At 43.9% G+C, this 27,795-nt stretch overlaps 1 protein-coding gene across 1 annotated transcript in view; it reads right to left on the reverse strand.

Moving 5' to 3' along the window:
* daam2 (dishevelled associated activator of morphogenesis 2) overlaps positions 1–27,795 on the reverse strand; it is a 57,421-nt gene that overhangs the window by 27,107 nt on the left and 2,519 nt on the right. The window contains exons 2-7 of the mRNA XM_011490628.3: positions 17,127–17,412; positions 9,041–9,130; positions 6,170–6,244; positions 4,544–4,638; positions 2,453–2,786; positions 463–573 (exon numbers count right to left, since the gene is read on the reverse strand). Coding sequence (XP_011488930.1) covers positions 463–573; positions 2,453–2,786; positions 4,544–4,638; positions 6,170–6,244; positions 9,041–9,130; positions 17,127–17,294 — 873 coding nt within the window. The 5' untranslated portion in view covers positions 17,295–17,412. The remainder of the gene's footprint in view (positions 1–462; positions 574–2,452; positions 2,787–4,543; positions 4,639–6,169; positions 6,245–9,040; positions 9,131–17,126; positions 17,413–27,795) is intronic.

Consider the following 27,795-nt stretch of genomic DNA (forward strand, 5'->3'; position numbering starts at 1 on the left):
TACGCCAAAGTTTTACTATGCAGCTTCAACATTTTTCTTTAATGCAAACAGCACACACTGTCCAGTACAATAAGGTCCAGAGGAAAAGCAATGGGTTCCATGACACCATCTGCACTTGCTTTTACAAACACAATGATTCTTGATTTGGTTGATTTATCTGTTTGTACTCTGATTTTACCCCTGAATACATTTATGTGCCGCATATTTCCCTCCTAAAATTGCATTAGGTTTGTCAAATTCTGGTGACATTAAATGCTATGAAACAAACTGTTTTCCTGCAGTTTGTTTCAATTTAAGCAGCTGTTAATTGAAAAGAACATTACATAGCTACTGAATAAATTCTAAGTTAGTATGGAAATCCATTTTAGGATGGCTACAGTTTAGTTCCGGTAAGATTGACATGACCTTTTTGCAGTGGAAGAACAGGCATTCTGAGGAGGGTGTAAGTGTGTGCAGGCAGACCTCTCCAGCTCCAGCATTCAGCACAGCGTTTATGAAGGACATGATGGCCGTCTTCAAGTTGACCTCATCTCTGTATCGCCCCTTGCTTTTGTCCAACTCATTAAGCAGACTCTGAAAAAAAAGGACGATTAAAAAATAAATGTATTCAAGTGCTTCATTGACTAAAGAGACATTTAGAAAACTTTCATTAGATGAAGAAAGAAGATTCCAAACTGAGTTAAAAGAAAAAAACATTTCTGTTTTGTAAGAGACATTCTGCTAACAGAGGGACCTTGCCTTTTGTTTTTGCTACTTCGTTTAAATGTCACCAAGATGTCACTTTAGCTAACTATTCGCCTCCCTTTTAATTCTATCCCTTGCATCCTCTTCATTCACCAACCACCCTCATGCCCTCCTTACCTCCTTCACTCAATCCATGAACCTCCCCTTTGGTTTTCATCACCTTTCACCTCCTAACTGGTACCTCCAACCTCAGCATTCATTTTCCAACACAATCAGAGTCCCTCCTCTTAAAGTCCTACTCCCATAATCTTCTGATCTATTGTCAAAGCATTCCCAGTGGTCTTTCGTGATGATTTTAGCCAAAATCTAAAAACTGTGTTGTTTTCTAGGACCTAGTTTCTGCAGAAATTCTCCTCTAAGTTGTGGGTGGGACTGTTGGTGCAAAATAAGCCTGCCCTGTTCTCATCATCCATCAGTTTACAAGCTCTCCTGGTACCTACTGGTCCAACAGAAATGGCTGCACCATCGTATCTATCTATCCGTATAGTTCTGATCCAGATTCCAGCTCAGACCACGAAAACGAAGACATTCATGGATCTATTTGTCTGATAGTGGATGCACCAGAATGGGGCGGAGCTGGGAGATGTTGGCCCCGCCCACTGTACAGCATTGCCTACGTCACAAATGTGATATTTTTCAAACTGCATTTTTCATTTTTTCTGCCCTAATTCACAACTATTTGAATCAAGAGATAGTCAGAAACGATTTTTTCATCTTAATTTTCATTATCAATGTTAGCATGTTAAAAAGACCAAAACACCATTTTCATCCGTCGATCATTAAAGTCTTTAAACCGTCTCAGTCTGCTTCCTTGCAAAAATCGTTCATCACTAGCACCTGTACGGTTGTTTCTGGGTGGTGCAGGCCTGTGGAGGGTCTTCTTTAAGGGAAGCGCAGGTGGGTCATGCTTGAGGCTCTCACGACCACCTCAGGTCAGGTGAGTGTATCATGAAGTATTTGTAAGGGTACTGTAGGTCGCACGCACCAGTGATGTACGTGTGATCCTGTTGTGCCCTTACGTCACTCTCTAGTTGATAGTAAGGTGCAAGCACTGGCCCCTTACTGACCCCATGCTAATGCGGCAAATACGTGTGGGCGTGATACGTACATGACTGCAGGACGCCTCAGGATGCCCACATGAACTACACCCTGAATGTCTAATTTCTTACAGTCAAGATGCACAAAAGGAGTGCATATGTATCACGTGAACAGCCCCTAGGGTAGTCTGCAGGACTTGAGGGGGGTCAAAAAATGTTAAATGTATACGTCATGCCTGCATTTTACCTACGTAACCCTTACTTGTTCTATGGTTCACCAAGCAGTCTGCACACCTCGCTATTTTGTGCAGGCCACCTGCGTGGCATGTACACGCTTGCCCGTTATCTGCCCTCAGACATCCATTATCTAGCTGTAAGGGCAGTTGTGACAAAGGCCTAATATGATCTGTTCCTCTGATGGATTCCTTCCAGATCCATCCTGCTCCCAAAGAGAAGCTCATCATCTTCATCTCTGCTGCCTCCAGTTCAGCTTCCCGTCTCTAAACCAACAACGTAGCTGCTCTCACCACAGTCTGCTACACCTTTCCACACCTGAAACCTTCCTCCACCTGTTCCAGCCTGCTTGGACACGCCTCCTCACCACTTTCTCACACCCCTCTGTTGTTCTGGACTGTTGACCCTAAGAACTTAAGGAAAACTATTTTCTTTACCTGAAAGCGAGTCCTCTCAGCAGCATATTTCTGGTAATGACCCATGGCTTGCAGCACCTTTTTGTGTCCATCAGGTACCAGGCAAACCGCCCCAAGAATCTCCAGCACCGCTACTTTGGTCTTAATGTTTTCTGTTCGCAGGCTTTGGGAGATGGTGTTGATGCTCTGAGGGTGGACCAGGACGTGCGCGCGGCCCTGGGAGTTGTTCATCAGAGCCTTGATGCAGCCGATGACGGAGGTGTGGACCCGGCTCTCTGAGGTCTCACAGTCCATGCTGCGCAGGAAGTTGAGGAGGCAGGTGAGGCCGTTGAGTTCGATGAAGCGCGTGACAAACCTAAGGGAACAGAAGCAACAACTTAGAAAACTGCAGAAAGAAAAATTTGAAAGCCAATGCAGCTAACTTAACATGCTAAGAAACAAACAAAAAAATCTGCTCTAGTCGGACATGTTAGGTTCATTGTTCCATGCTGTGATTTCATAACCTCAGCAATTCCTGAAGATTTTTGGTACCTTTTTTCAATTCTTTGTTCCATAATCACAGAAGAGGTTTGGTAAAACTTCACAACAGTTTGGGATTTATAATGGAAGTCAATGTGTGTGTGTGTGTGTGTGTGTGTGTGTGAGGGGGGGGGGGTGTCAAGTCAGTATCAGCTTAAAGCCAATGAAAAGCCAGATTGTAAATTTGGAAAATACAATATTGTCCATTTTTAGAAAATATTTCAAATATTGAAAACTTTTTTAAACTTGAAAGTCCTCACAGTCAATTTGAACATATATAGAAAATTTGAAAAATAAATTGTAAACTTGAAAAAAAGAAGATTTAAATTTGAAGACATTTTGAAAACTTGATTAAAAAAATTTATCATTGTTTCAATTCAGACTTTTTGTTTTCGAGAGCGGGAAACAGCTTCTGCTCAATTATAAACTTAAAGAAACCAAGTCAACCACGGATGACAATTTGTCCGTCATCCCAACATTGTGTTGGACGCTACGCCAGAGGAGGTATGACACAACCAGTACCAACAACAGATTCTGTTGTGGAGTGGAAATGACCTCTCATGACCTCTGTCACCGCGTGTCAATCACATCAGGGTAGCCAATGGGCTCAGAGACCCACCCCCTTGTAAGTTTAGGCTCAACACCAAAAAAACAAGAAGTCTGAATTGAAGCTGTGAATTGAGGAATGAAAGCAAAGAGGAGAGAAAAAAGTGGCCACAGAAAATAAAATACAAAACAGCTGCTGTTCCAAATAAACTTTATTCTTTCATTTTCCTTTTTTTCCCCTCAATCTTACAGTCTGTTTTTTATCCTGATTTGACCAATGAAGCAGAACAGGAGCTAGAGTTGAGACATCATGGCTTAGAGGAGGGGTCTCCGACCCGTCGCTCGAGCTCCCGGTAGATCGCCAATAAAACCTTCAACAGTCCCGCCCCGCCTTCACAGGATAAAACGATAAAAACTAGCTGTCAATCAAACATGCTCACGCGGTCCTCATTGGAGAACCGGATGGAGAGACAGCTGGCCGTAATGCAGCACAGTCTCCTCAGTAAAAGGAGAAACCGAATTATTTTAATGAAGCCAGGGAAACTGACTTCTGTTTCACAAATAAGATTGTAAGTGAGAGTCAACTGTGTAAGGCGAGCGTGGCTAACGGTAAAAGAGGGAATGCCATTACACCAAAGTACGGTAACTTGGTGTAACAGCAGTGCAACAAGAACAGCGAGCAACATCGTAGCTATCCAGCTGTAAAGTTGAGATCCAGATTCCAGTTCAGATGAGGAAAACAAAGACGTACATGGATCTGTTTGTCTGACAGTGGATAATTAGAATGGAACTAATTATCAAATACTGGGGAACCTTTAATAAGAATGTAGCAAATGTAAACATCACGAAGGAACTCTAAAATTGCCAAATCTTGTGGTTTAGTTTAGTCACAAATAATCAAAACCTCAAGAGAATGACACACAATATGGATAATTAGTGTAAAAATAAATAAGAGAAAAAGTTGATGATGATGAGGCGATTTGTGTCGTTTTCTATTGTAAAAGGCATGCTAAGAAGAAGGAATTGAACACAGGATGTTTGATTTACCTCATTGGTTGAGTCCGAAGTGCCGTCTTCAGATCTTCCACTACCTTGTTCCTTATTTCCATTTCTTCCTCATCAAAGGAAAATAATGTCTGCATCTGCACATATTTAGAAAATGACTAATGTTAATTCATATGTTTATGAGACTTTTCAGAAGCTGACTTCCACCTTTATTTGTTTTATTTGCTTTCTGTAAGAAACACTGGGTCAAAGATAGAAAAAGTTCATTATAATTTAACACCAGTACTACAAGAGTAGTACTACAACAGTAGTACTCCCCACCCCTTTACTTCACAAGTTAAGTGTGATTGTTTAAACTAGACCACTTGGCTATATTGTGAGCAGGATGCTAGCTTGTAATGCTTTGGTACTTCTAATTCCAATGGCTTCATTGTAGACAGAGGCCAACAAGCTCCTCGTGAATGGAAAGAAGTTGAATGAAGTTGAAGGAAACTGGGTCAAGTCACATTTGTAGAGGATCAAGGATGCTGTTTCATGGTAAATTACTGTCAAAGACATCTGGAAAAAGTAATTATGCTTAGTAAAATAAGTAAGAACGAGCAAGTGTGCTAGTCAATCATGTAAATTGGCACAGTATTGAAAACAAAAAACAAAACAAAGTTTTATCTTTTTTTTTTTAATCCTGCACTCTCATTCCCGTCTGTCTCCTATCCACTCACCAGGTCCAAGGAACTTTTGTGACAGTTAATGATATTAATGGTTGAATACTTTATAGCATTGGTTGAATGTTATAAACCCTTCAACCATAGTTTTCCCGTTTCTCTTTCTTTATTCTAGTTTCTTCCTCCATTGTTTTGCCGCTTATCTCCTTCAATGTTTCAGCTATTTTATCCATTCAACTATTCAAACTTTCAGCTCTTTAAGGTTTTTCCAGCTATGACTTTTGGTCCTTCAAATCCTTGAACTTTTCCAGATATTCCAGGATTTTTGCCTCCATTGAAATCCATGGGGAATCCTTGGTGCAGAAGCTCGCTGGTTTGATACCCGGCTCTGGCATTTTTCACAAACATATCTATTATGTTATTGTGCTGTTTTCACTTTATTCATGCTCAGCTTTGATCATTTCTTTATTTATTGTCTGCCAATTATTCCCCTTTAAGTTTCATTTTCATTCAGCAAAATGGCATTCAACCCTGCATTTTCTTCCGGAAATGCAGCTCCTTCTAGTTCTACGTGAATTAATGTTGGATGGATAGTGAAAACCCTAAAGGCTTTAACATTTTTGAAAAGCCATTTAAAGGTTCTCTGTTCAACAATCTTTCCATGCAACATTTAAAACAGTTACAACAGAAAGAGGAATTCCCTGGCCCCCAGGCTGACGAGTAATAATGAACAATGTCATTTGGGTTTGGCTCTCTAACAAGGTCTCCCAACCACTTGACTGCTTAGTGCACGAATGCCCAGTCTGTGACATCAGTGGGAGTGAATGCTGGGGTCGCCACAAAAGAATGTGGTCCTGTCAGCAGGAAGCAACGTTTGCTCAGAGAAAACTTGCAACCTATTGTTTCTGAAAGTCTGAGAGAAAGCAATGATCTTTTTGGACTGTAATGACTGTTAACATCCAGGTTTAGGTCAATAGGCACAACGCAAGAACAGTAATCAACTCACAGCTGCCATGGAGTCGATCCGGTCTATGTAGTAGTCAGGCCAGCTGGTGGCCAGTTTGTTGGGGTCTTCTTGCTCCTACACATGAGCAGAGATACACAGTAAAACAGACAAACAACAAAACCAAAAGAGAATAAATGAACATTAAACAACTTAGTTCCACATTTTTTTTACTTGTCCTAACATCTGAGCAAACAGATCAGAGCTGAGGGTCTCTTGTGTTGGACAGATTTTACTGTTACAATAGGAGGTTATGAATCTTCTGACACACGAGGGGTATATTTGTAGAAACCCCTTTTGGATTTGAGGCTAAACTCTATTTAAATTAATTATCATCGCACACCTTTCTTGTTGGACTGGATGGAAAAGATGGAGAGCAAGGGATGTTGGAGATGGGGGGATCAGGGTACAAAAGAAAGGGTAGGAAAGAAAAGGCTTGCGTGGGGGGGGGGACTTGCTGTGCTGCATGAATAGCCACTCAAAGCACTTCGTGAGGATGGGGGGGGGGGGGGGGGAGTGCGATCAGGCGGTACTTGTTGTAGCAGGAGGGAAATGGTTTCTTTGGGACAGGGTGATGATGGTGGGAGATTGTGCCAACAGCCTCGCTGAGTGAGAGGTTGAAGATGCCGGTGAAGACATCTGTGAGCTCGTCAGCAGGCTTTCAGAACACAGCTAGGGGTGGAGCTGTCAGCGGTCTGTGGGGAGGGCTTGTATTCCCTGCCACAGGTTCTAGAGTCTCTGCTGTCTCTGAAGCGGTCGACCATCCTCCTGGAGTCCTCTCTCTCGGCCGCCCCGATGCCACGTGACAGGTTGGCCCTGACTCCTCTCAAACCAGCTTCGTCTCCAGCTCTGAAGACAGTGTTCTGAGTCTCTGGACTTCTCCTGTCAACCATGGACTGTGGTTGGCCCGTTCTGGTGGCTGTGACATCGTCCATGCACTTCCTCATGTAGGATGTGACAGCTCTGTGCGCTCCTGGAGGTCAGTGATGTTGTTGTTGGTGGCTGCCTGTTTGAATCTACTCCAGTCGGTGGTGGTGAAGCAGTCCTGTAGAGCAGCGGTCCCCAAACTCCGGGCGGCAGACCGGGACTGGTCCGTGTGCCACCTGGTACCGGGCCGCAGACAAGAAGGAAGAACAGGTGGGAAGATCGGGGGGGCAGAATTGTTGGATAGATGGATGGTTTTAACAATCAAGGTCTAGAGTTCGGCCATCTCTGCATCTTCTCCCTCTTGCACGAAAAGACAGGTAACACACACGCACACATGCAGGCACACACACCTGTCTGCACGGTATGCCTGATTATGCATCACACATCACAACGTGGGCGGCAGTTACTCAGGCGGTTGAGCAGGTCATCCAATGATCGAAGGGTCAGCGGTTCAATCCTAGCTCCCCCCAGTCAACTGTCTTTGTGTCCTTGGGCAAGGCACTACCCCCTCCCTGCCCCTGGTGTGACTTCAATGCTGTGTTAATGTATATGAATGTCCCAGTGATGGTCAGAGAGGCTGTAGGGGCAAACTGGCAGCCACGCCTCTGCCCGTCTGCCCCAGGGCAGCTGTGGCTACATCAGTAGTTACCATCACCAAGTATGAATGAATGAATGATGGACACATTGGAAGAACTTTGAGCGTCTGGAAAAGCAGATAAATCTGATCCATTCTTGTTATAACTGCATCACACTGCCTGCCTTTTCCCTCCGAAGGCTGATTGCATGCGAGCACCTCCATGCACCGCTTGGAAAGGTGAGGAATGGCTCTGCATATGACCCTGACTCACAAAGGAGGTGTGTGTTATGGTGTGTGTACTCTCTTTTCCGCCGACATGTTCTGCTTGTTTTGTTTTTGCTTTTCACTTCCTGATCTTGTGCAGGTCGGCTGTGGCTTGTCCTTGCTGCTCCGCCCACTCACCTGTGCTTTCGGCTGAAGTCCATGTCACCTTGTTTTCCGTCTCTGTGTTGGAGCGTTTTGTGTGCCGTCTTGTTATCATTTCCTGTAGCAGATGCTGCTCCTTAGTGTTTGATCTACTGTCCTTAAATTGTCTTCAACTTGCCCTTTTTTGCATGGAAACCTGACTCTGCATCTGGATTCTTGAGCTCCAAACCGTAACAGTCATGGCCTTGATGGACAGGTGTCTACAGCTTTGGAGGGTCTTTAGACTATCACGTGAACGTGAGATGCACGAGGATTCAGATATTTTCAGGACTGGATGCAGAGGTTGTTTGACCCGTGAAAGACCCTGATCACTTGGAGGATTACCTCTATTGTGATGTTTTCGGCTATAGAAGTGTATTCACAGCTTGTGTAATCGGCTGATTGTTAACACCATGGAAAAATCCGGTCCTGCTGACTCTCACCAGATGTAGTTACTGACCGCTCACTAAGATCAGTCGGTAACGACGAAGAACCAGAAGGGTTCGGGTTAGAGGTCAGGGCATGAAGGAGATCTCTGCTGGAGAGATCTAAAGGGAGAATAAAAGAGTCCCCTCCGGTGGACATAAGCTTATGTTTATGGAACCACAGACGGTGCTGATGCTGCCATGGGGGGGGTTAATCAGAGCTCTTATTTGAACATTTGTCATGTTAATAAACTGTTTATTCTGATCAGCGCCTCGCCTGCTTTCTTCCCTCATCAACCAACCCGGGAGAGACGATGTAGGATAGACGGAGGCTTTGCTCAAAACCCCCCCAAAAAAATCAGGAAATCCCCCAAACATCATATATTATATTTCACATAGGTGATGTTATATGTTCCTTTCTAAAGAGATTGTTCTCAGGAACAGCACGTGCGTGTCCTTGATGTGTAACTGAGCCACATGTTCACATGACCCACCTTCAGCTCTAAAGTGGGGTGTGGCTGCACCTGCAGGCCAACTCACCTTCTTCTTGCTGCAGTATATTTGCCATTTCTTCTCATCAGGCAGGGCAAACATGGCCTCCCTGTTCTTGTCTGTTAGGTCCAGCTCATCCTGAAACAACAAGAGAGGTTTATCTGCACACTGTTTATTGTTTCCTCGCAGAGGGAGTCAATCAAGATGTTAATAAGAATCGAGACAAACGAGCAACAACTCGCGACCTGCAGCTCGTGAGTCACGCAACCTGCGGCTAGTGAGTCGTGACCTGCATATTGTGAGTCATGACGTGTTGCTCTTAAGTCGTGACCTGCATCTCCTGAGTGGCGACCTGTGGCTCGTGAGTCGTGACCTGCATCTCGTGATTCACGACCTGCACATCGTGAGTCGCGACCTGCGGCTCATGAGTCGCGACCTGCGGCTCATGAGTCGCGACCTGCGGCTTGTGAGTGGCGACCTATGGCTTGTAAATGGCGACCTATGGCTTGTGAGTTGTGACCGGCAGCTCGTGAGTGGCGACCTGTGGCTCGTGAGTCGTGACCTAAGGCTTGTGAGTGGCAACCTATGGCTTGTGAGTTGTGACCGGCATCTCCTGAGTGGCGACCTGTGGCTTGTGAGTCGTGACCTGCATATCGTGAGTTGTAACCGGCAGCTCATGAGTCGCGACCTGCGTCTCGTGAGTGGCGACCTATGGCTTGTGAGTTGTGACCGGCAGCTCGTGAGTGGCGACCTGCGGCTTGAGAGTGGCGACCTGCGGCTCATGGGTCGTGACCTGCATCTCCTGAGTCCCAGCCTGCATATCGTGAGTTGTGACCGGCGGCTCATGAGTCGCGACCTGTGGCTCGTGAGTGGCGACCTATGGCTTGTGAGTTGTGACCGGCAGCTCGTGAGTGGCGATCTGTGGCTCGTGAGTCGTGACCTAAGGCTCGCGAGTGGCGACCTGCGGCTTGAGAGTGGTGACCTGCGGCTCATGGGTCGTGACCTGCATCTCCTGAGTCACGACCTGCATATCGTGAGTTGTGACCGGCGGCTCATGAGTCGCGACCTGCTTGTGAGTCGTATACAGGCTGTCTTTGTGGACAGGAAATCCAATAGGTTGTGCCAACATGACAAATGTGGCCGCCACTTGTGTTTGCATATCTTTGACGTTGTAATTCCTGTTTGCAATTCTAGTTTTTATCTTTGCAAAGTCTGGCAGAGAGAACACAGAAAGGCAGACAATCCACAGGCCCGCGATTTCCTAGCCAAGATAGAGAATGGAGGAAAGACAGACTCGATGGCAGGAAGTCATATGGAGTCTCCAGGGTACTTACAGGAAGCTGTAGCTGCCATTATTACCCAGACAGATATCCTTTGCTTCAATGTGCGTCAGAATTAGCAGCTCTCTGCTTCATAAATCCATTTTTGAGAAGAACAGGTCACACATAGTGAGTCCAGTCTCATTACACTTTTAAAGCTAAAGGAGGTAGCATTTCTTTTCCTCCACTCTCTTATTTGTAAACGTTGACTCCACACAGAGCCAGCTCCATGAACAGACACTCATCCCATCTTGATCATTCAGGCAGATCCAAGCAGACAAGCACGAGCTGAGAATGACTTTACAGCAAAGAGGGCACGAAAACAGACGGGAAGAATGGCTGCAATGAAAAGCATGCCCAAGGAAGGAAATTCACTCCCATGGCCCAGAGGAGGAGAAACATTTCCGTTCTCTGCCCTTATGCAAGAGTCTTGATCTGTGTGCAGCTAGAAAGCAGGAGAGGATTCACACACATTGAAAGGCTTTTTTCAACTTTGGGTCAAATTATGTTAAAAACTGCTGAAAATAGCTAATGAGTGATCTTCTACATTAAAAGCAACAATGATGCACCTTTGAATAAAAAAAGGTACAATTAGATAATGGCACATATATGTATGTTTTTCTGGAAAAAGTTTTTTTTTGTCTACACACCAGAAAACCTGTGTGTGGAAGACTGTACAGCACATTTACTGTACAAAGACAATTCAACATTCTTTACATAAAACAATAAAAGAAACTATGAAAAATATATTAGTGAACATTAGAATAGCATTTAAGGAAAGTTATGAAGAACTAAATCTGCAACAAGCATAGACCAGTGGTGCAGATGTAAACTGTTGAACACAAATTTATCAAAGCAGCTGAGAACAGGTGGATCTTTGAACTGGATTTAAATGAACTGTTTCAGCTGATTTGAGGCTTTCTGTAGGTCTGTTCCAGATCTGTGGAGCATAGAAGCTGAATGCAGCTTCTCCATGTTAGGTTTTGACTCCAAGAACTGACAAAAGCCCGGAGCCAGATGACTGGAGAGGTGTAGCTAGTCCACACTGGGTCAAGAGGTCAGTCATGTAATGACTGTGTTTAACCAGGTGTTTAACCATTTAAAGCTTTAAAGTCTGTCCTCTGGCTGACAGACCTCCAGTGGAGGCGTCCAGGAGGCATCCGGACTAGATGCCCGAGCCACCTGGGACCTGGACCTGGTTCTTTGGGTCATGACCCAGAGCTCATGACCATAGGTGAGTATTGGAACGAAGATCAACCGATAATTTGAGAGCTTTGCTTTTTGGCTCAGTTCTCTCTTCACCACAATGGACCGATACAGCGACCGCATAACTACGGACGCTGCTCCAATTCTTCTGTCAATCTCCCGCTCCGGTCTTCCCTCACTCGTGAACAAAACCCCAAGGTACTTAAACTCCTCCACCTGGGGTAGGGGCACTCCAGAATTATTGTGAATAATAGTTAATTAAATTAATTAAAAATCTGTTCTGTTCCATCTTCATTTCCTTTCGATGTTTCCCCCAGGGGTCTCCACAGCCAATCAGCTTCCTCATTCTGTCTCCTGCATCCTCTACCTGCAGCTACCTTCATGTCTTCCTTCTCTGCATCCAGAATCCTCCTCTCTGGTCTACCTCTAGACCTCTGGCAGATCTAGACTCAGTATCCCTCTACCAATTGATTCACCGTCTCTCCTCTGGACATGTCCCAACCATCTCAGTTTGACTTGATCTCCAGAATCTCTAACGTACTCCAAGGTCCAACATTATCCCTCACCATCGGTCACTCAGCAGCACTTTATCCTCTCGGACAGCGAGTAAAAGTGAGAGAGCGACCAAATGTCTTCTTCAAATTAGTCGTGTTTGTTAGCCCACCTTTTGGTGAGTTTCTTTCTTCCTTTAATGCTCGTCCTTCACCGTCTTCATCCGGGGTGAACAAGCCCACGCCATACGAGACCCCCCCTCCCTTCCCTTTCTCCTCCATTTCTCCTCCCATCTTCACCATGATACAATAACTTGAACCCTGCTCCTAAGCTTGTAGCCTTGCAACCCGTCTACCTGGTCTACCTTCCTCATCTGCATCATGTCATCTAACTCTTTACCTTTTCCTGTCATAGTTCCAACATTCAAAGTCTCTACTCTCAGCTCAACACTCACGACTTTCCTCTTTTCTCTCTTCCTATCAACACACCTTCCTCCTCCTCTCCTTCTTCCACCAACAGTGGTCTAATTTCCCCCGGCCTCCTGTTGGTGAACATCACCAATGCTAGTCATTGTTAACCTGGGCCTCGACCGGTATGGATATCATAGATCTGATTCTCATATTTGGTTAGGCAAAGATTTGACGTCGGGTGCCCTTCCTGACCTGACCCGCTGGATTTATCTGGGCTGGGGACCGGCACAGGGAGACCCTGGTTTGGGGCCCCTCCTGGCTACATTGATCAGCCCTGGTTATCTAAAAATCAACTTCAAATTATACTACTCACAATAGGTTAGTGATGTTGTAAAAAAAAAAAAAGGCTGATGAAGTAGTGTGACGATTTTTACTAGGATCCAGACAGAACAGAAGGATAAACCTGCTGGACTCACAGCAGCAACAAAAGATTTAGTAAAGTGTTGATTTGGAGACAGCGGTGTCGTTGATGCTGATGCTACGATGCTATCATGCTATGCTAACGGGTTTTCCATGTGAGCAGACTTCAAAGGTATTCTTGAGCCTTTTAGAGTATATCCATATATGTGATCATATATGACATACACTAAAGAACCATTTTCTATGAAATATTAGTTATTTTTGCAGCTTTTGTAAGGACCCTCTCATTTTTGTGGCTGGGGAGGGGCTGGTGCTCAGAGAGCAGGATTTTAGAGGAATACTCAGAGGATGTGTGAATGGATCAAAATACCACTTTGGGGTTTGTTTTTTGTGAGAAATGGACATTTTATGCACTGAAAATATTTTTTTTAAAGTTTATTTTTTATGATAGAGGCCCTTTAAGACACGTTGGACAAATAAAACAAAATGACTTTAAAGCACAAACACAAAAAACTGACATTTTCTAACCATAATACCAGACATGAATACACTGTGATTGCAACTTTATTATGGTGCTGAAAAAAGCCCCCCCTCGTGAGAGCACTGTCAATGACATCATGACAAGAAACCAAAACATTAAAATGTTTTTAGGTTGTTTTTTTGTTATGATTTCTGAATCATGAATCACATGGACACAGAATTAGGAAGAAAGTCTAATTTCTCTCACTCCCTGTAGTTTGTTTCTCAGAACATTTTAATTTGAGTCTATAATTACATTAAAGACGTCTTTATAACAGACACTCATTCTTGATGACATAATGACGATAGCAACCGCATCACCAGTTGTAGTCCGAGAATCATGTGAGTGGTCCACATACTTTTGAAGTTATATATTCTGCCTCTTGGGGACCTTGAATGACCTTGAACCTCTTAACCGCTCAAGACCTGAGCTAATATTTGAGCTAACCCTCTAGCCATGTAGTCACAGGGCTCCAGCTAAGCAGAATAAACTGCTATGGCACAACCACCCAAAATGTGATGACCACAAATGTGGACGCAGGTCTGAAAAGGCTGACGTTCTCGTTCATTTTATTTAGACATAAATTCGTGGACGGCAGAGAACTCCTTACAGCTCAACCACTGAAGTTTTACTCATAAGTCCTGAAGATAGATGATTTTACCAAAGTGTCAGAGTTTTGAACCTTCTTACTGCATCAGAAACCTAGGCGTCCTTTTTGACTCTGAGCTGAATTTGATCCACACATTCAAAGGGCCGTAAAGACTTTCACCCGTCCACCGTTCCTCTCTCTCGCCAGCAAGGTGTTGATGCTTTTATCTTCAGTAGATTAGATGCAATGCCCTGTTCTCTGCTTGGACAGTGGCGCAGTGGTTAGTGCTCTCGTCTCACAGTGAGTTCAAATCCCAGCTGGGTGTTAAGTTTGCATGTCCTCCCAGTGCATTCTGGGTTTTCTCTGGGAACTTTAGCTTCCTCCCACAGTCCAAAAAAATGCATCTTAGGTTGCTTAATTACTCTTAAATTTCCCTAGGGGTTTGTGGGAGTGATTGTGGTCGACCTCCTATCAGAAGATTGCAGGGTTGATTCCCGCCTTTCCTGCCCATGTGCGGAAATGTCCTTAGGAGAGACACTGAACGCCTTCTTGCCTCAGGTGGAAGGTTGGCGCCAGTGTGTGAATGTGTGAGCGTGTGACTTTAAAGCGCTTTGGGCCTTCGAGGAAGGTAGAAAGTGCGATACAAGTACACGCCATTGACCATTTCTGTGACAGACTGGCGAGTTGTCCTGGGTGAACTCTGCCTTTTCCCTCATCAGGCTTCAAAAAACCTGTGACCCTGAAAAGGACATAGCGGGTTAAGGAAACGGATGGATTCTCTTTAGTTTACTGAAAAATCTTGTGCTATCCTAAAATGCTTAGAGAACTAAGTGGCTGAACCCCCGTTTTTAAACGGCTGCATTGGCTCCCTGTGCGTTTCAGGGTCGATTCTAAGATTCTTTTAATGGTTTGTTCATGTAAATGTTTTCATGGTCTTGGGCGTCCTTATCTCTGCTTTTGAAATGTGAACTGCCAGAGAACCTCAGGGCCACAGAGACTGTAGAGCAGGGGTGTCAAACTCATTTTCACTGAGGGCCGCATCAGCACAGTGGCTGTCCTCAAAGGGCCAGATATAACTTATACATGTAACTAAATGTAATGAAAAATAAATGTAACTACTCCTTAATGTTAAATAACTCATTATTTATTTATTATAACTTTTTAAAGTGACAATTACAGTTGCATAGAAAACATATGTTTGCTTGTTACTCTAACATAAATCCTTTTACATTTTGATTCTGTCAGGTTAGGTTATATGGACAGTGTTTAAGTTCTAATGTATAGTTGCTCAATCCCATATTCCAAGTCAGATTCCCCCTAGATATAAACACCGATTTGTATTTTTAAGAAAATAAAAACTTTTATGCTCTCGCGGGCCACATACAATGACATGGAGGGCCACATTTGGCCCCCGGGCCTTGAGTTTGACATATGTGCTGTAGAGGTTTTAAAGAAGCTGATCAACCCATGGCCCTCTTCAGTTTGTGGAGGAAGTACAGGCGTTGTTGGGCTTTCCTGGCCTTCTGATGATTTTAGCCTGTGTTTCCTTATGGAGATTATTCCTGCCAGGGTTTGCCAGCTTAGTCTGTGGTTGTTGCCACGGTGCTCGCCGTCACTGGGGAGGCCGGGGTCCAGAACTGCAGCCCCACGACTGGGAGTGGACCCTCCCTGTTGCTGTTCTAATTTGGGTGGGTGTTGTGGTGATGCGGCGATGCTCCTGTGGCTGAGCTGGCTCCTGGTGTCAGCAGATTCCCAAAATATTGTTTCCTTACAGCAGAGCCAATATAATTACCGTCATGTTTTCATTCCCGTCTTTACTTTAGGAGCCACTCAGTGCTTGCTCGATGTTTGTCATATCAAGAAAAGGAAACGCAAAGACCTGCTGTGGAGCAACAGACCCGAATCCTTATTCCAGCTGTGTTTTTGAAATGATCGTTCAAAACATCACCTCGCCCAAAGGTCTGAGCACAAAGCGTCTCCTGATGCAGTAAAACCTGGGATGGGTCTCTGCTCATGTTCACAAAAAAGCGCCATGAGTCCGCTTTTCCCCCACAATGCACAGATCGAAAAAGCTTATCCGTCTGGAGATTTCTGTATAGCAAACTCAGTGAAAGAAATCGTCCTGTCTCGTTGTCCCTTTCATAGGCAGAACAGCAAGACTTTCCTAACGTAGTCTGTTACAGACAGATACCTACAACCACTCTGGCAGTCAGACGCCCTTCAGTCCGCTGGACATTATTACAAAAATCAGACGACAGGTGGTTTGGCAGCCAGCAGCAGCTCTGATTGGACGATGTGTAAATGTCACAGAACGACGGTCGTCAATATCGTGCTAACGGCCGCCAGGGGGATAAACGGTCTACATACTGACGGAGCAACATGCACCAACATGAATGGCTGTAGCCCATTCACGTATTGTACGTATTGTATTCGTTGATGATTTTGTCTTTATCCGAGAGGTCATCATGAGTTCATTGACACCATCAAGCATGAATGATTGGGCAGGCCTCCCATCTGGGAATTCCATCTCTCACAGTTGCCAAAGCACCAGCAAAGCTCGCCAAATTCCAGTCACCATGTCAGCTCCGAACACGGAACACGGAACACAGTAGCTCTTCACACGCTTCATTACTGCTGTCGCCTGCAGGGTATTTCAACGCAGATGTAGGATGACGTGTGTGGAAGTACGGCTTTATATTTGACAGTTTCATCGATGCATATCAGACACGCTGCAGAACCTGCTCTCTGGGCAAATTCCATTGTCCATCCCTGATAAAAAGAACCACACTTCATCTTTTTTTCTTTCAGCCATCCTTTTCATCAAAATTATTTCTATAATTAGCTGCCGAATACTTCATGAAAAGGAGGCAAGTTTACTTCCTGACCTCACAACCACAAATTTCCATCACACGTAATCCAATAAAACGTAGTGCTGTCCCAGTCACAGCTGTGATTGGCTCCTCCTCGCACAGCAATCATGAACGTGAGCGGTAGAAATGATTGGATTCAAATACATCAAGTGTTTTAGTATTTTTCTGCGAGCCAGATGCAGCCAACCCACATCTGGCTGATGAGCTTCCCAACCCCTGACTTTGGGTAAGTTCTCCTCCAAAAATAAACATTAAATGGTGTCAATTTCAACAATGATACTTTATACTTCAATATTTTGTGTACTCACCACCAATTCAGAGAATCGTGCATGCAGCTCCTCTGCAGGTGGAATTGGGGCAGTAAACTCCAGCAGCTGAAGGGGAACGCTGTCCTTCAGGTTGATCTCCAAAGGCTCACTGCCGACAAAGCAGCAGAGGAAGCCCAGGCCGGGCCTCGTCCGTTTTCTGGGGGGCATGATGGCTGTGGTGAAGAAGGGGGCGTGGATGTAGCTGGATGTGGTGATAAAGAAAGGAGCAGCAAGGGCAGACAGGGGGGTTTCAAAGACAGGGAGGCGGTTTTCTGGTGGGCATGATCTGAAAGAAAGATCACAATGAAGGCAGAGGATTCATTACACCTGAAGTGAAATAAAGAATATCAATGTACTGACAAACACAACCTGGAAAGTGTCCCAACATCTGATGAGTATTGTCTGTAACAGATACTACTTCTGAATGAACTTCCCCCTTTGAAAGCCTTTTTGTAGGACAGAGACAGAAAATCAAGCAGTCACATGGCTTACAAGCAAGTTATGAGCAAAAGTTACCACCAGAAAACAAACCAGAATCCCCAGAAATTGTCTCCATGAAAAAAAAACCCAAGCAGAAAATTATTACAGCATGATAAGAAGGGTGGAGGTAATATTGTAATGTGAGTGGAGGAACCTGGAGGGAACTGTGGCGAACATGCTGCCTGTTTTCGGAGCAGGCTGGCGTTGGCGCCGCAGGTCTGGAACACGCGTCTACATGTGGGTTAGGGCTGGGTTAAAGTCCTCCATGCTTTAAAGCAGTGGTTCCCCCTCCTGGGGGGGCACGAGTCACCTGGTAGGACAAGGCTGGAAGGGGGGGGACCAATGATCCGTGCTTCAGGACCGCATATCCGCAGGTCTTACATCACTTACACGAGCCTAATCCTAACCGTGACATTTGAGGACGTAATTATTGTTGTTAACGGCGGCTTTAACGTCTTAAAATGGTAAATGGCGTATACTTATATAGTGCTTCTCTACCTTCCTCTATGGCCCAAAGTGCTTTACAGTCACAGACCCATTCACACAGTCACACACTGATAACGGCTCCACTGCCGAACACTGGCGCCAACTTTCCACCAGAGCCAAGGTGGGGTTCAGTGTCTTGCCTAAGGACACTTTGACACATGGGTGGGCAAGGCGGGAATCAAACCTGCAATATTCCGATCCAAGGTCGACCGCCCTACCGTTGGCCCACAGCCACCCCAAAGAACAGTAAAGCTGTGCATTTTGCACATGCGACCGTCACGGATTGGATACCTACACCTGCCTTTGTCTGCAACTGTGATCAGATTTGTTGAAGAATGGAGAACAGCATGTAGAATGGATGTAATGCCTCCACGCCCCCCCAGGGAGGCGCGCCCCACATTGATGATCCTTTATTTATTATCCTACATTTATACTTTTATAAAGGATCATCCACTTTGTTCATGTCTTCCATTTGAGGATTCTTCCTCAAATATTTCCCAGACAACAACCAACAGACCGGCTGACAGATCCATTAATGCAGCAGCAGCTGCTGGTTGGAGCTCTGCTGAGGAGGATCAGTCCATTGAAATCACTCAGACTCCACCCTGAGGATGAGGTTTACAGCACAGACACTGAGCTCTGTATGGAGAGGGAGCATCCCCTCATGGGGCAGAAGGCTGGGGGCTTTCTGCTTCCATTCTCCATCCTCTCTTTGGGACATTTTCTGCTGTTGCCACTTTGAAAACAAAGAGCAGAGCGAGGCTCAATACTGAGCAGGACTTGAGAATTGCAGCAACAAACCCACAACCTGGTTTAGAACAGATGTGTAGCACAAAGCAGACAATTGCAGCCATGAACACAACTTTGTGTTTCTTTTTGCACATAGGTTCAACGTTATTGTTCTTCCAAAGTGAATGATCCTTTATTTTATTTATTCTAGTTCAAGCAGTAGGAATGTTTAGGATTTTGATACGGTGTTAAAGTTGATCAAATTTAGCTTATTTTGTTACAGGTTTTCGCGCGTGTGTGTGTGTGTGGGGGGGGGGGGGGCATTTTTCCTCCTCCAAAGGGGGGGAACAAGAGAAAAACTTTCAGGAACCGCTGCTTCAGACGAGGCAAGTGCTCAACCAAGTAGGAATAATACTCCCTCTAAACTGCATTTAGCACTTAGAGCTGGAGACAGCAGCAGCAGCAGCAGCAGCTTCCATTGCTGATGTTCTTCAATCAGCAGTTTCTGAATTTTTTAATGATTTGACCAGAGCTCGCCGTGCAAAACGCTTTGGCATGAAAATGCTGCAAAAGTGTTTCACAAGAACCACAAAAAAATCCAACCGTCTCAAGAACAAGTATTACGTTTCATCCTGTCATATGTTTTAAAGCATAATGACGTATCCAGAACCAGAACCTCTGGACTCTTTTGAATCCAGTGAAGCACTGATCCCACAACAAAGGGGGGGCAGATTAACTAAAAACATACCGTTTTCTGACTCCAGGTGATTAATTTTTATATGAAATCATAAAAAAATACAGTCATAAACATAATACATTGACAAAAAAGTTGTAATTTTACAAGGAAAGTTGTAAATTTATGAGACTAACATCATAAAATAGTTGTAAAACTACAAGAAAACAATTCATAGAATTATGAGTAAAAGAGTCCAGATTTTACAAGAATAAAGTTATTTCATGAATACGGAGTCGGTTACCTGACATGGGTAAAAAAAGAATTAATTTGTTCCCATGAAATAATAATTCACGTGATTAGTCATTCATGAACACGGGTGTGAGCAACACTTGGATTTACAGCAGATACCGTCACATTTCTGTCTGTGTGTGTCTCATTACATTGCATTGAAGACACGGAGAATGTTTAGAGATATCTTATTTATTTTAAAAAGCTCTGCAAAAGCATCGGGAATCCCGTCTCCGTGTCTGGGTTCATTGATTCGGATCCCGGTCTGCTCTCCGTCCTGCCGCTAAAGCCGCTTTCCACTGCTACGTCCGTGTCTCTGTGACACACGTTCATTCAAGAAAATAAAAACAAGAATCAAACTAGGGGATCCATTTATTATTGTCTCCATGAAAATAAGAAAAACATCTTAAGATTTAGGAGGCGACAGACGGCGGCTCTCTGTCTGTCGTCCAGCCAGCTGCCTGGCGTAGCGCTCACCACGCTTAATGGAAACATCAATGATGCAATCATTGTATTCATCATCATCATCATCAGCCTGTCACGCCACTGCTGGCGGGTGGCCTCCACATCTTACTCCACTCATCACGGTGTTGGGCACTCTGGGTCCACGTGCTGCCTGCCTTCTGATCGATGTCATCTCTCCATCTTTTCTTCAGTCTTCCCCTTCCTCTCTTCCTGTCCCACGGAGTCCATTCTGTTGTTTTCTTAGCCCATTCGTGGTTCTTCATTTGGGCTACATGTCCTGCCCACTTGCCTTTGGCTTCAATCACTTTCTCGATGACATCCTTCACCCCTGTTCTTGATCTCAATTCTTCGTTCCTGACCTTATATCTCCTCGTAACACCCAGCATTGATCGTTCCATGCTCCTCTGGGTGACTGCCAGTTTCTCTCTTTGGCGGTTGGTAAGTGACCATGTCTCAGCTCCATACCTCATTGATGGCAGTATGACAGTGTTCATGATCTTCCTCTTGAGACACATGGGCATTTTTTGATCTCTCAGAAACGTGCTGTACTGTCCGAATCTCTTCCAAGCGGATGTTACTCTCTCGTCTATTTCTTTAGCCATCTCATTTCCTGGTGTTAGCAGTCTTACCAAATACTTTATACTCATCCACCTCCTCCAGTTGTTCTCCATCCACAATTATTCCTTTCCTTCTCCTTTTCCTTGCTATTTCATTGCACATGATTTTGGTTTTCTTTTGTTCATTTTCATGCCATCTTTTCTCCCTTCCTTGTTCAGATCGTTGAGCAGCTTGCTGAGATCCTCTGATCTATATTGTATTATACATACATATATAGTATTTATTATTGCTTTAAACCAGCTATCTTATTTGCAATGAAGATGTCACCGGAAGCATTTGAGTTTGCATGTTTGAAACGTGCTGGTATCACAGCCGTAGACAGACTGGTGTTTATGATAGTGAGGATTAACACAGCACGGCCTCTCTGTCTGACAGATTTAGGGCCCTTCATGCTTTCTGTGCCGACCTGCTTCATGCAGATGACAACAAATGACAGCTGCTGTTTAAATACCACAGTGGCAGCAAAGTCACTACAGCTGAACCTCTTCTATGTGAACACTAGAGCCGACATGCAGGAAAGACGCTATCAAAGCTCTGATCAGAGGATCACACATGCAGTGAAAAAGGACAGACAAACAAGTGAGTTCAGGTTTTGTTTTTTGTTCTCTTGTTTCTGACCCTTTTTTGATTGTCATGGATTTTTTTTTTTTACAAATAAGTACAGTGGGATACCTGCTACTCCTTTTTTGGGCTCATTTCAACCACTTCTGACTCTGATGTGGTCTGGAGTGCGGGGTTTGCAACATCAGTTGTTGTCGCTTGGCAACAACAAAATGTGTCGGGAGAAGCAACCGGACATCCCAGGAGAGGCGTCTGATAGCGTCTGAGCTGCTGGGGGACGGATGAACTGACAGGAACAGGAAGAGGATTGACCAACGGGTCATTCATATTCATATTCCAGGTGATAGTCCACACCAGGGTCTACTCTCATGAGTTTAATACTGCTGACCTCATCAATGCGTCAAATCCTGATGGGCGCAGGCGTTTCAGACAAGGAGCCGTCCTCTGAAGGGAACAACTACTCACTTCCTGCCGTCCAACCTGGTGTCTGGGAGCAAGGAGAGCGACCACACAGCCTGTGATGACAGGGAAGAGCAGACTGTGGATTTCAGATGTATGGCGGTTCTGACCACCACTACTTAGCTCTAATCATAAGCGATTAGCATTAGCAAAGTGTGCTAACTGCATCTGATAGCAAAAATGAACAGACGGTCTCAGAAGTGGGAGAATTGCAGTATTTCAATAGGTATGGACTTTTTTCACGAACATGTTGATGTTTTATACAGGTCTACAGGTCACATGCCAAGTTGCTGTTGGCTGTTCGCGTCTAAACACGTTTGTTTACTAGAGGTGTAACGATTCATTTTTACCAACGATTTGATTCATGTCATTATTTGTTTGCTGATATGATTCATAATCAATATCCCGTCATTTAGAACGATCCGATTGGATCCAATTCTCTGACCTCAAATGGATTCAGGACATCTTTATGCCAAACTTCAACCAGTGGGACTCAGAGAGAAATACCTGCTACTGAACAGTGGAGTTTTCCAGATTTCAACATCGATTATAATTCATGTACTTCATTTTAAAAAGATTTGATTTGATTCGATTAACAACCAACCTCAGACAGATCGATCTGGTTGGACTGCAGGAACATCCATCCATTTATCAATTAAGTCCATTAATCGTTACACCCTTATTTTTTAAATGACTGTGGCTGACATGAACACAGCAATAACCTGTGACCTGAATATAGGATTGTACGTTATATACACCTGATGGCCTTCTGGAGCCAGACATGGAATGCAGAAGTAACGTGCATGTTGCCCGTTGCAACATACGAGCAAAAAGTCACCTCAACATCCAACTGGTTTTGTAAAAAAAAAAACACACTGGCAGGTGGTATTCAAGTTTTGCTACCACATAGGGCAAAAGGAAAACCAGAAACCCACAATAAACAGACATTAGTCCAAAGAGTTTTGGTGGCTGGATTAGTGCAGTCTGTTCAGACGTGTTCCTGAACATGTACTGCTCTCATACGAAAAGCTTCTTTGGATTGATCAACTTTTACTTCCACGGTGACAATAAGTGATGTTTTGTGAAATGTGAGGTTTTCCTTTTGTTTTTCATGCACAAAAATGAAATATATGAAGCACAAAGACCGAGAAATTCTCTGCAACCAGCCAGCTCTGGTTTTCAACCACCAAAGATTTATTTGTCATTTTCCAAGAGTTTGTCAAAGTTCAATCATAGAAGGGCTCAATAGAATGGCTCAATTTTTAAATGGACCTTCTTCTCAATAGCAACATACAGCAGCACTTGTCCAACTTTTGGCACAAAAACTATTTACATTACAATAAGCTTTTCTGCAGACCCATTTTCTAAACAATTATTATAACAGTTGAAGTCAAACTAGGACGAAATGTCTTGCTCAAGGACACAATGACCATCAAGCATGGTATTTTAAACACCAGCAAACCACTGCTTAACCCATTAAGCTTGAGGCACCATAGCACAACTTTGATCCCTAGACTGTAAATGAGAACTGGACTGAGCAACCCCTCCCCCCTGACATTCCATACATGAAGTGGCTCCAAGAAGCCAAAATCCCACAGACGTCTATAAAGAAACTCAGTCAGTCAATCTATTGGTCAGAATTGCTACATGTGGCTGCTGCTGAGTCAACAGGTATGTTTGTAACATTTAAGTGTGTGTGTGGACAGGCCCCGCCCCTTTTAGATTTGTTATACATCTAGACCTGACAGTAATGATTATAAACGTCCAGCAAGAAGCTGCTTTGTGATTCTACCCCCTCCCCTTCTATAACCCCCCCCCCCTCACATCCCTCTATCTTCTTCCCTCCTCTTCTTCTCTGTCCAGTCCAACAAAAATTGTTACAAATATGATTAATATGAATAAAGTTTAGTCTAAATTGCAAAAGGGTTTATTCAAATATACCTCTGGTATGTCTGAACGTTCATAACTCCTGTTGTAAGAGTAAAATCTGTCCACCATAGAGGCCTTCAGCTCACATCTGTTTGCTCAGCTGTTGGACAGGATAAGTTTAAAAATAAATGAAAATGCTTTTGCATTGAGTGATTTATTAATTTGCACTTCAGGGCCACCGTAGTTTTGACTCTAATACTAACCATCTCCTCACTAGATTTAAAGTCATACTAATATTTTGCTCAGTAATCTCAAATGTGTACATTTTGATTAAATTGAACAAAAAAAAAGAACTAAACTAATTAAAGAACTAACATAAGCTAATGACAACTCATTTGTTTTTCATTATTTTCCTATTTTTTACAGCAATAAAGCCACAATGGAATAACAAAAGAGCCCGATGTGGCTCCGGAGTGTCAGGTTGCAGACTCCTGATCCAACCTGTATTTTGGGGAATTCCAAACAAATGTGAAAGTAAAAGCAGAATCAGGCTCCAACTTGGAACAAGTAGGCAACTCCTCTGCAGCATCAGTGACTGAACCTTTCGGTCCAAATCGTCCCAACTTGATGCCTCACTAAGGCATCAAGTACATAGCAAAAAGAAACTACAAATGACAAATACCTTTAGTCTGACTGTGAAGCTAAAAAGCTTGTTAACCTGTCATGGCACTGTTCATTCATGTAATCAGAGATCTTTTAGAGAATTTTCTGTATGACCGAAAGGACTTTGATCCGTTGGTAAAGATAAAGTTGTAAAAATGTACTAAAATGTGTTAGAAACGCCAGTACAAAAGGCAAATGAAACCTGCTTAGCATCATGAGACGCTGCTGATGGAACAACTGCCTTATACAAGCGCTGAAGCTCAGCGACTCGGAGCACAGAAGACCCCCAGGGAAAATCAGCCCACAGAGCAGGGGACTCTCACGGACAGAGGATCGTTTTTCCCACAGTCAAACACAAACAGAGCGGAATGAGGAAGTAAAAGTGACCCTGGCTCCACCAACGGAAATGTAGGGAGGGAGAGAGAAAAGAGGATTGTTACTTTAAGTTGGATTAATTTATATATATAATAATAATAATAATACTAATGGATTGGATATATCTGCGCTTTTCCAGGCACGTAACCCTTGTGCTATCCTAGGCACTTTAACGTTGGGAGTCGGGTCATCTAGACCCACTAGACAGTGCTCTGAACCTTTTTTCTTCAATGATTTGTGATCTTCACTGGTGTCCATGGATTACATGAAATCTTTCCACCTTTATCCACCTTTGTCATGGTAGGGAGAACACGTCAATGTAAGGGTGGGGTCATCTAAGATAGAACAAGGGTTAAAGCTCTTACAATGTGTGGGAGGTGTTAACTGCTCACCAGTCCCTGGTTTCATGCGTGTCAATCCTTCACCCTACCAACCGAGCTTACCCACACAGACACAAATATATTTATATGACGTCTTAAATTGACCTCAGTCAAGCACGTCGCCGTACATTAAAATGACCAATTCACAATTATCTGCTTAACTGTACTCCATCATTGATGCCCCCTCCCTTATTGTCTTTGTCCCGAGCGTATCCCAACAGTTTTACAGTCTAAAAGTCCTCTCTTTGACTTAGATCAGGGGTCGTCAACCTGTACCACTCAAAGAGCCATTTGGATCAGTTTCCCACTGAAATGAAACCACAGGGAGCTGCAACACAAGGTGTGTTAGAAAAATGTTTTTGCCAATATATCGCGATAGTTCATCCGGAGATACTTGCATTGATTCAAAATGCTGTCCGGATATTTATTTAGGTATTTATTTTAATTCTTTATGAGCGTGACGTTGTCCTTTGATCTTTTGTCTATTTTGCACAACCTTGGGTTAAGATGAGTGAGATGATGGAAACAAATTCACTTTGATGCAGACTCATTTCTATTTATTTTTTCTTTAAATCCAGTAAACCCAATAAATGATATTAAATCTATGGATGAGAACTATTTTTTATTTGGAAGCAGCTGTTGGCTTGTCTGGAATCATAAGCGGTGAGTCTAAGCCCCGCCCACGCCTCTCTACCTGTTCACACCTCTGCAGCTCCAAGTCGTTTTCCACTGCGTGCAACCCCCCCCTGCAGCATGTTCTACACAGACAGCGCAACATATGGTCATCGTTGCAGACAGTGGACAGGATAGTAGGGGCACCCTAAGGCAAATTTAATTAATTTTACACGGAAATGGGTGGTTTTTGTTTTTTTCGGGGCGTTCATGTGTCCCCTATGAGATCGCCACCGACTGTCTTTCCAGAAAAACTTTCTGTCCCATAACAGGCTCTGGTCGGCGTTCACAGCTGAAGACACGCCCCCTTCACGCGTTCACGCTGCTCTCTTCCACCTGTCTGCTCACAGAACCTGACGGTGTTAAAGGCACCACGACAATCTGAGAACATGATGGTTATTTTACAAAAACACAGCGAGCCGCAGCACAGGATGGAAGACCTGCATGCGGCTCCGGAGCCGCTGGTTGCCGAGCCTTGACTTAGACTTTTCTGCCGCAACATTCAAAGATGGCACACCAGAAAGAGAGCGTCACATGTTAGCCCTTTTCTTTCAGTCATGTGAGCAAATTCAGATTCCCTCAACTTCAGGAACTGTGTGTTTGAGTTTTTCATCCTATTTCTGCCACAAGGTATGATGACGTGTTGTAAAAGTTCACCAACACAAGCAAAACCTCACCAGGAGTACCTGTCCCATCTGCAAAAAAGCCACTTGTTGTTAGACGGGTTTTCAATTGAAGATTTGCTTCTTAATTTAAGTGTAAAGAAACCTGTTCAGACAAGAATCAACAAAAAGAGCGTTAGCCAACTCCCAACCCTTTTGCAGTGACTTCACAGCACGCCAGCCTCTCAAATGACCAGAACTCCTCGATCCCATTTTTCTATTGGACGTGGAATGATTAATGTCATGTAAAATGTGCGTAAAAGATTAATTGTGAATTGGCATCACTATCTAATTACAGTCTCAACATTTTAAAAAGGTGATGTCACAAATAAGCCTGGATTACAGGCAGTGTCATATTTTTTGTAGTGAACGTTAAAAAAGAACCTAAAAGTATTGATGCAGAGAGTTTTTATTCTGGATAAAATTTATTTTCTTAGTAATCTTTCCTGAGCAGCTGCAGACTGCTGACATGAAAACATTGGCAGGTTTGACAGCAGTAGACTCTGTTGGTTTCTGAAAGCTCTCCTGAAGTCTCTGCAAACCAAAAAGTACAAACCCTGCTTCCCCTGAGACAAGGGGGGGGAACCAAAGAGGAGAAGTGAATTCTGGGAGAATTGCTTCAAGCGCCTGAAGAAGCAACATTCTTAGAAATGTTGTCAAAGTCTAACAGAGTACAGCAGACATGGTCGGGAGCTCTTTGTGCGCAAGCAATCACAAACGCAGAGACATTCACCCATGAGAAGCGCTTCAGAAATGCACATTCTGCAGTTCTTATTACAAGTGACTGAATTGGCCTCCTCAAAATAAGTCCAGTATTACAGAATCCAAACCCAGATCTGGCAAACTGAGCAATTCCATACAGCACAGAGGACATTGACGGACATGTCAACAGCCAATCAGGGCGCAAAAAACAGTGCACTATAGTCCCGTCAGTCTGCCCCAGGGCAGCTGTGGCTACATCAGTAGTTACCATCACACAGTATGAATGAATGATGGACACATTGGAAGAACTTTGAGCGTCTGGAAAAGCAGATAAATCTAATCCATTATTATTATTATTAAATACTATATAGGTTTAAAAATGTTAAACATAACATATTGAAACCATCCCATAATACTATGGTATAGGAACACCACCATGAAAAAAGAAGAGGTTGCAAAAGGTCGTCATAACAGAATCATTGGCTGTAAGCTCCCATCCGTCTTTAAACAGAACAGCAGCAGTAAGCATCCTCAGGGACGGACAGCATCCAACCCATGCCCCCCTTCCTGGGGGGTGGACTCAG

This window comes from Oryzias latipes, chromosome 22, assembly GCF_002234675.1.
Source record: "Oryzias latipes chromosome 22, ASM223467v1".
In the NCBI taxonomy this organism is placed as follows: domain Eukaryota; kingdom Metazoa; phylum Chordata; class Actinopteri; order Beloniformes; family Adrianichthyidae; genus Oryzias; species Oryzias latipes.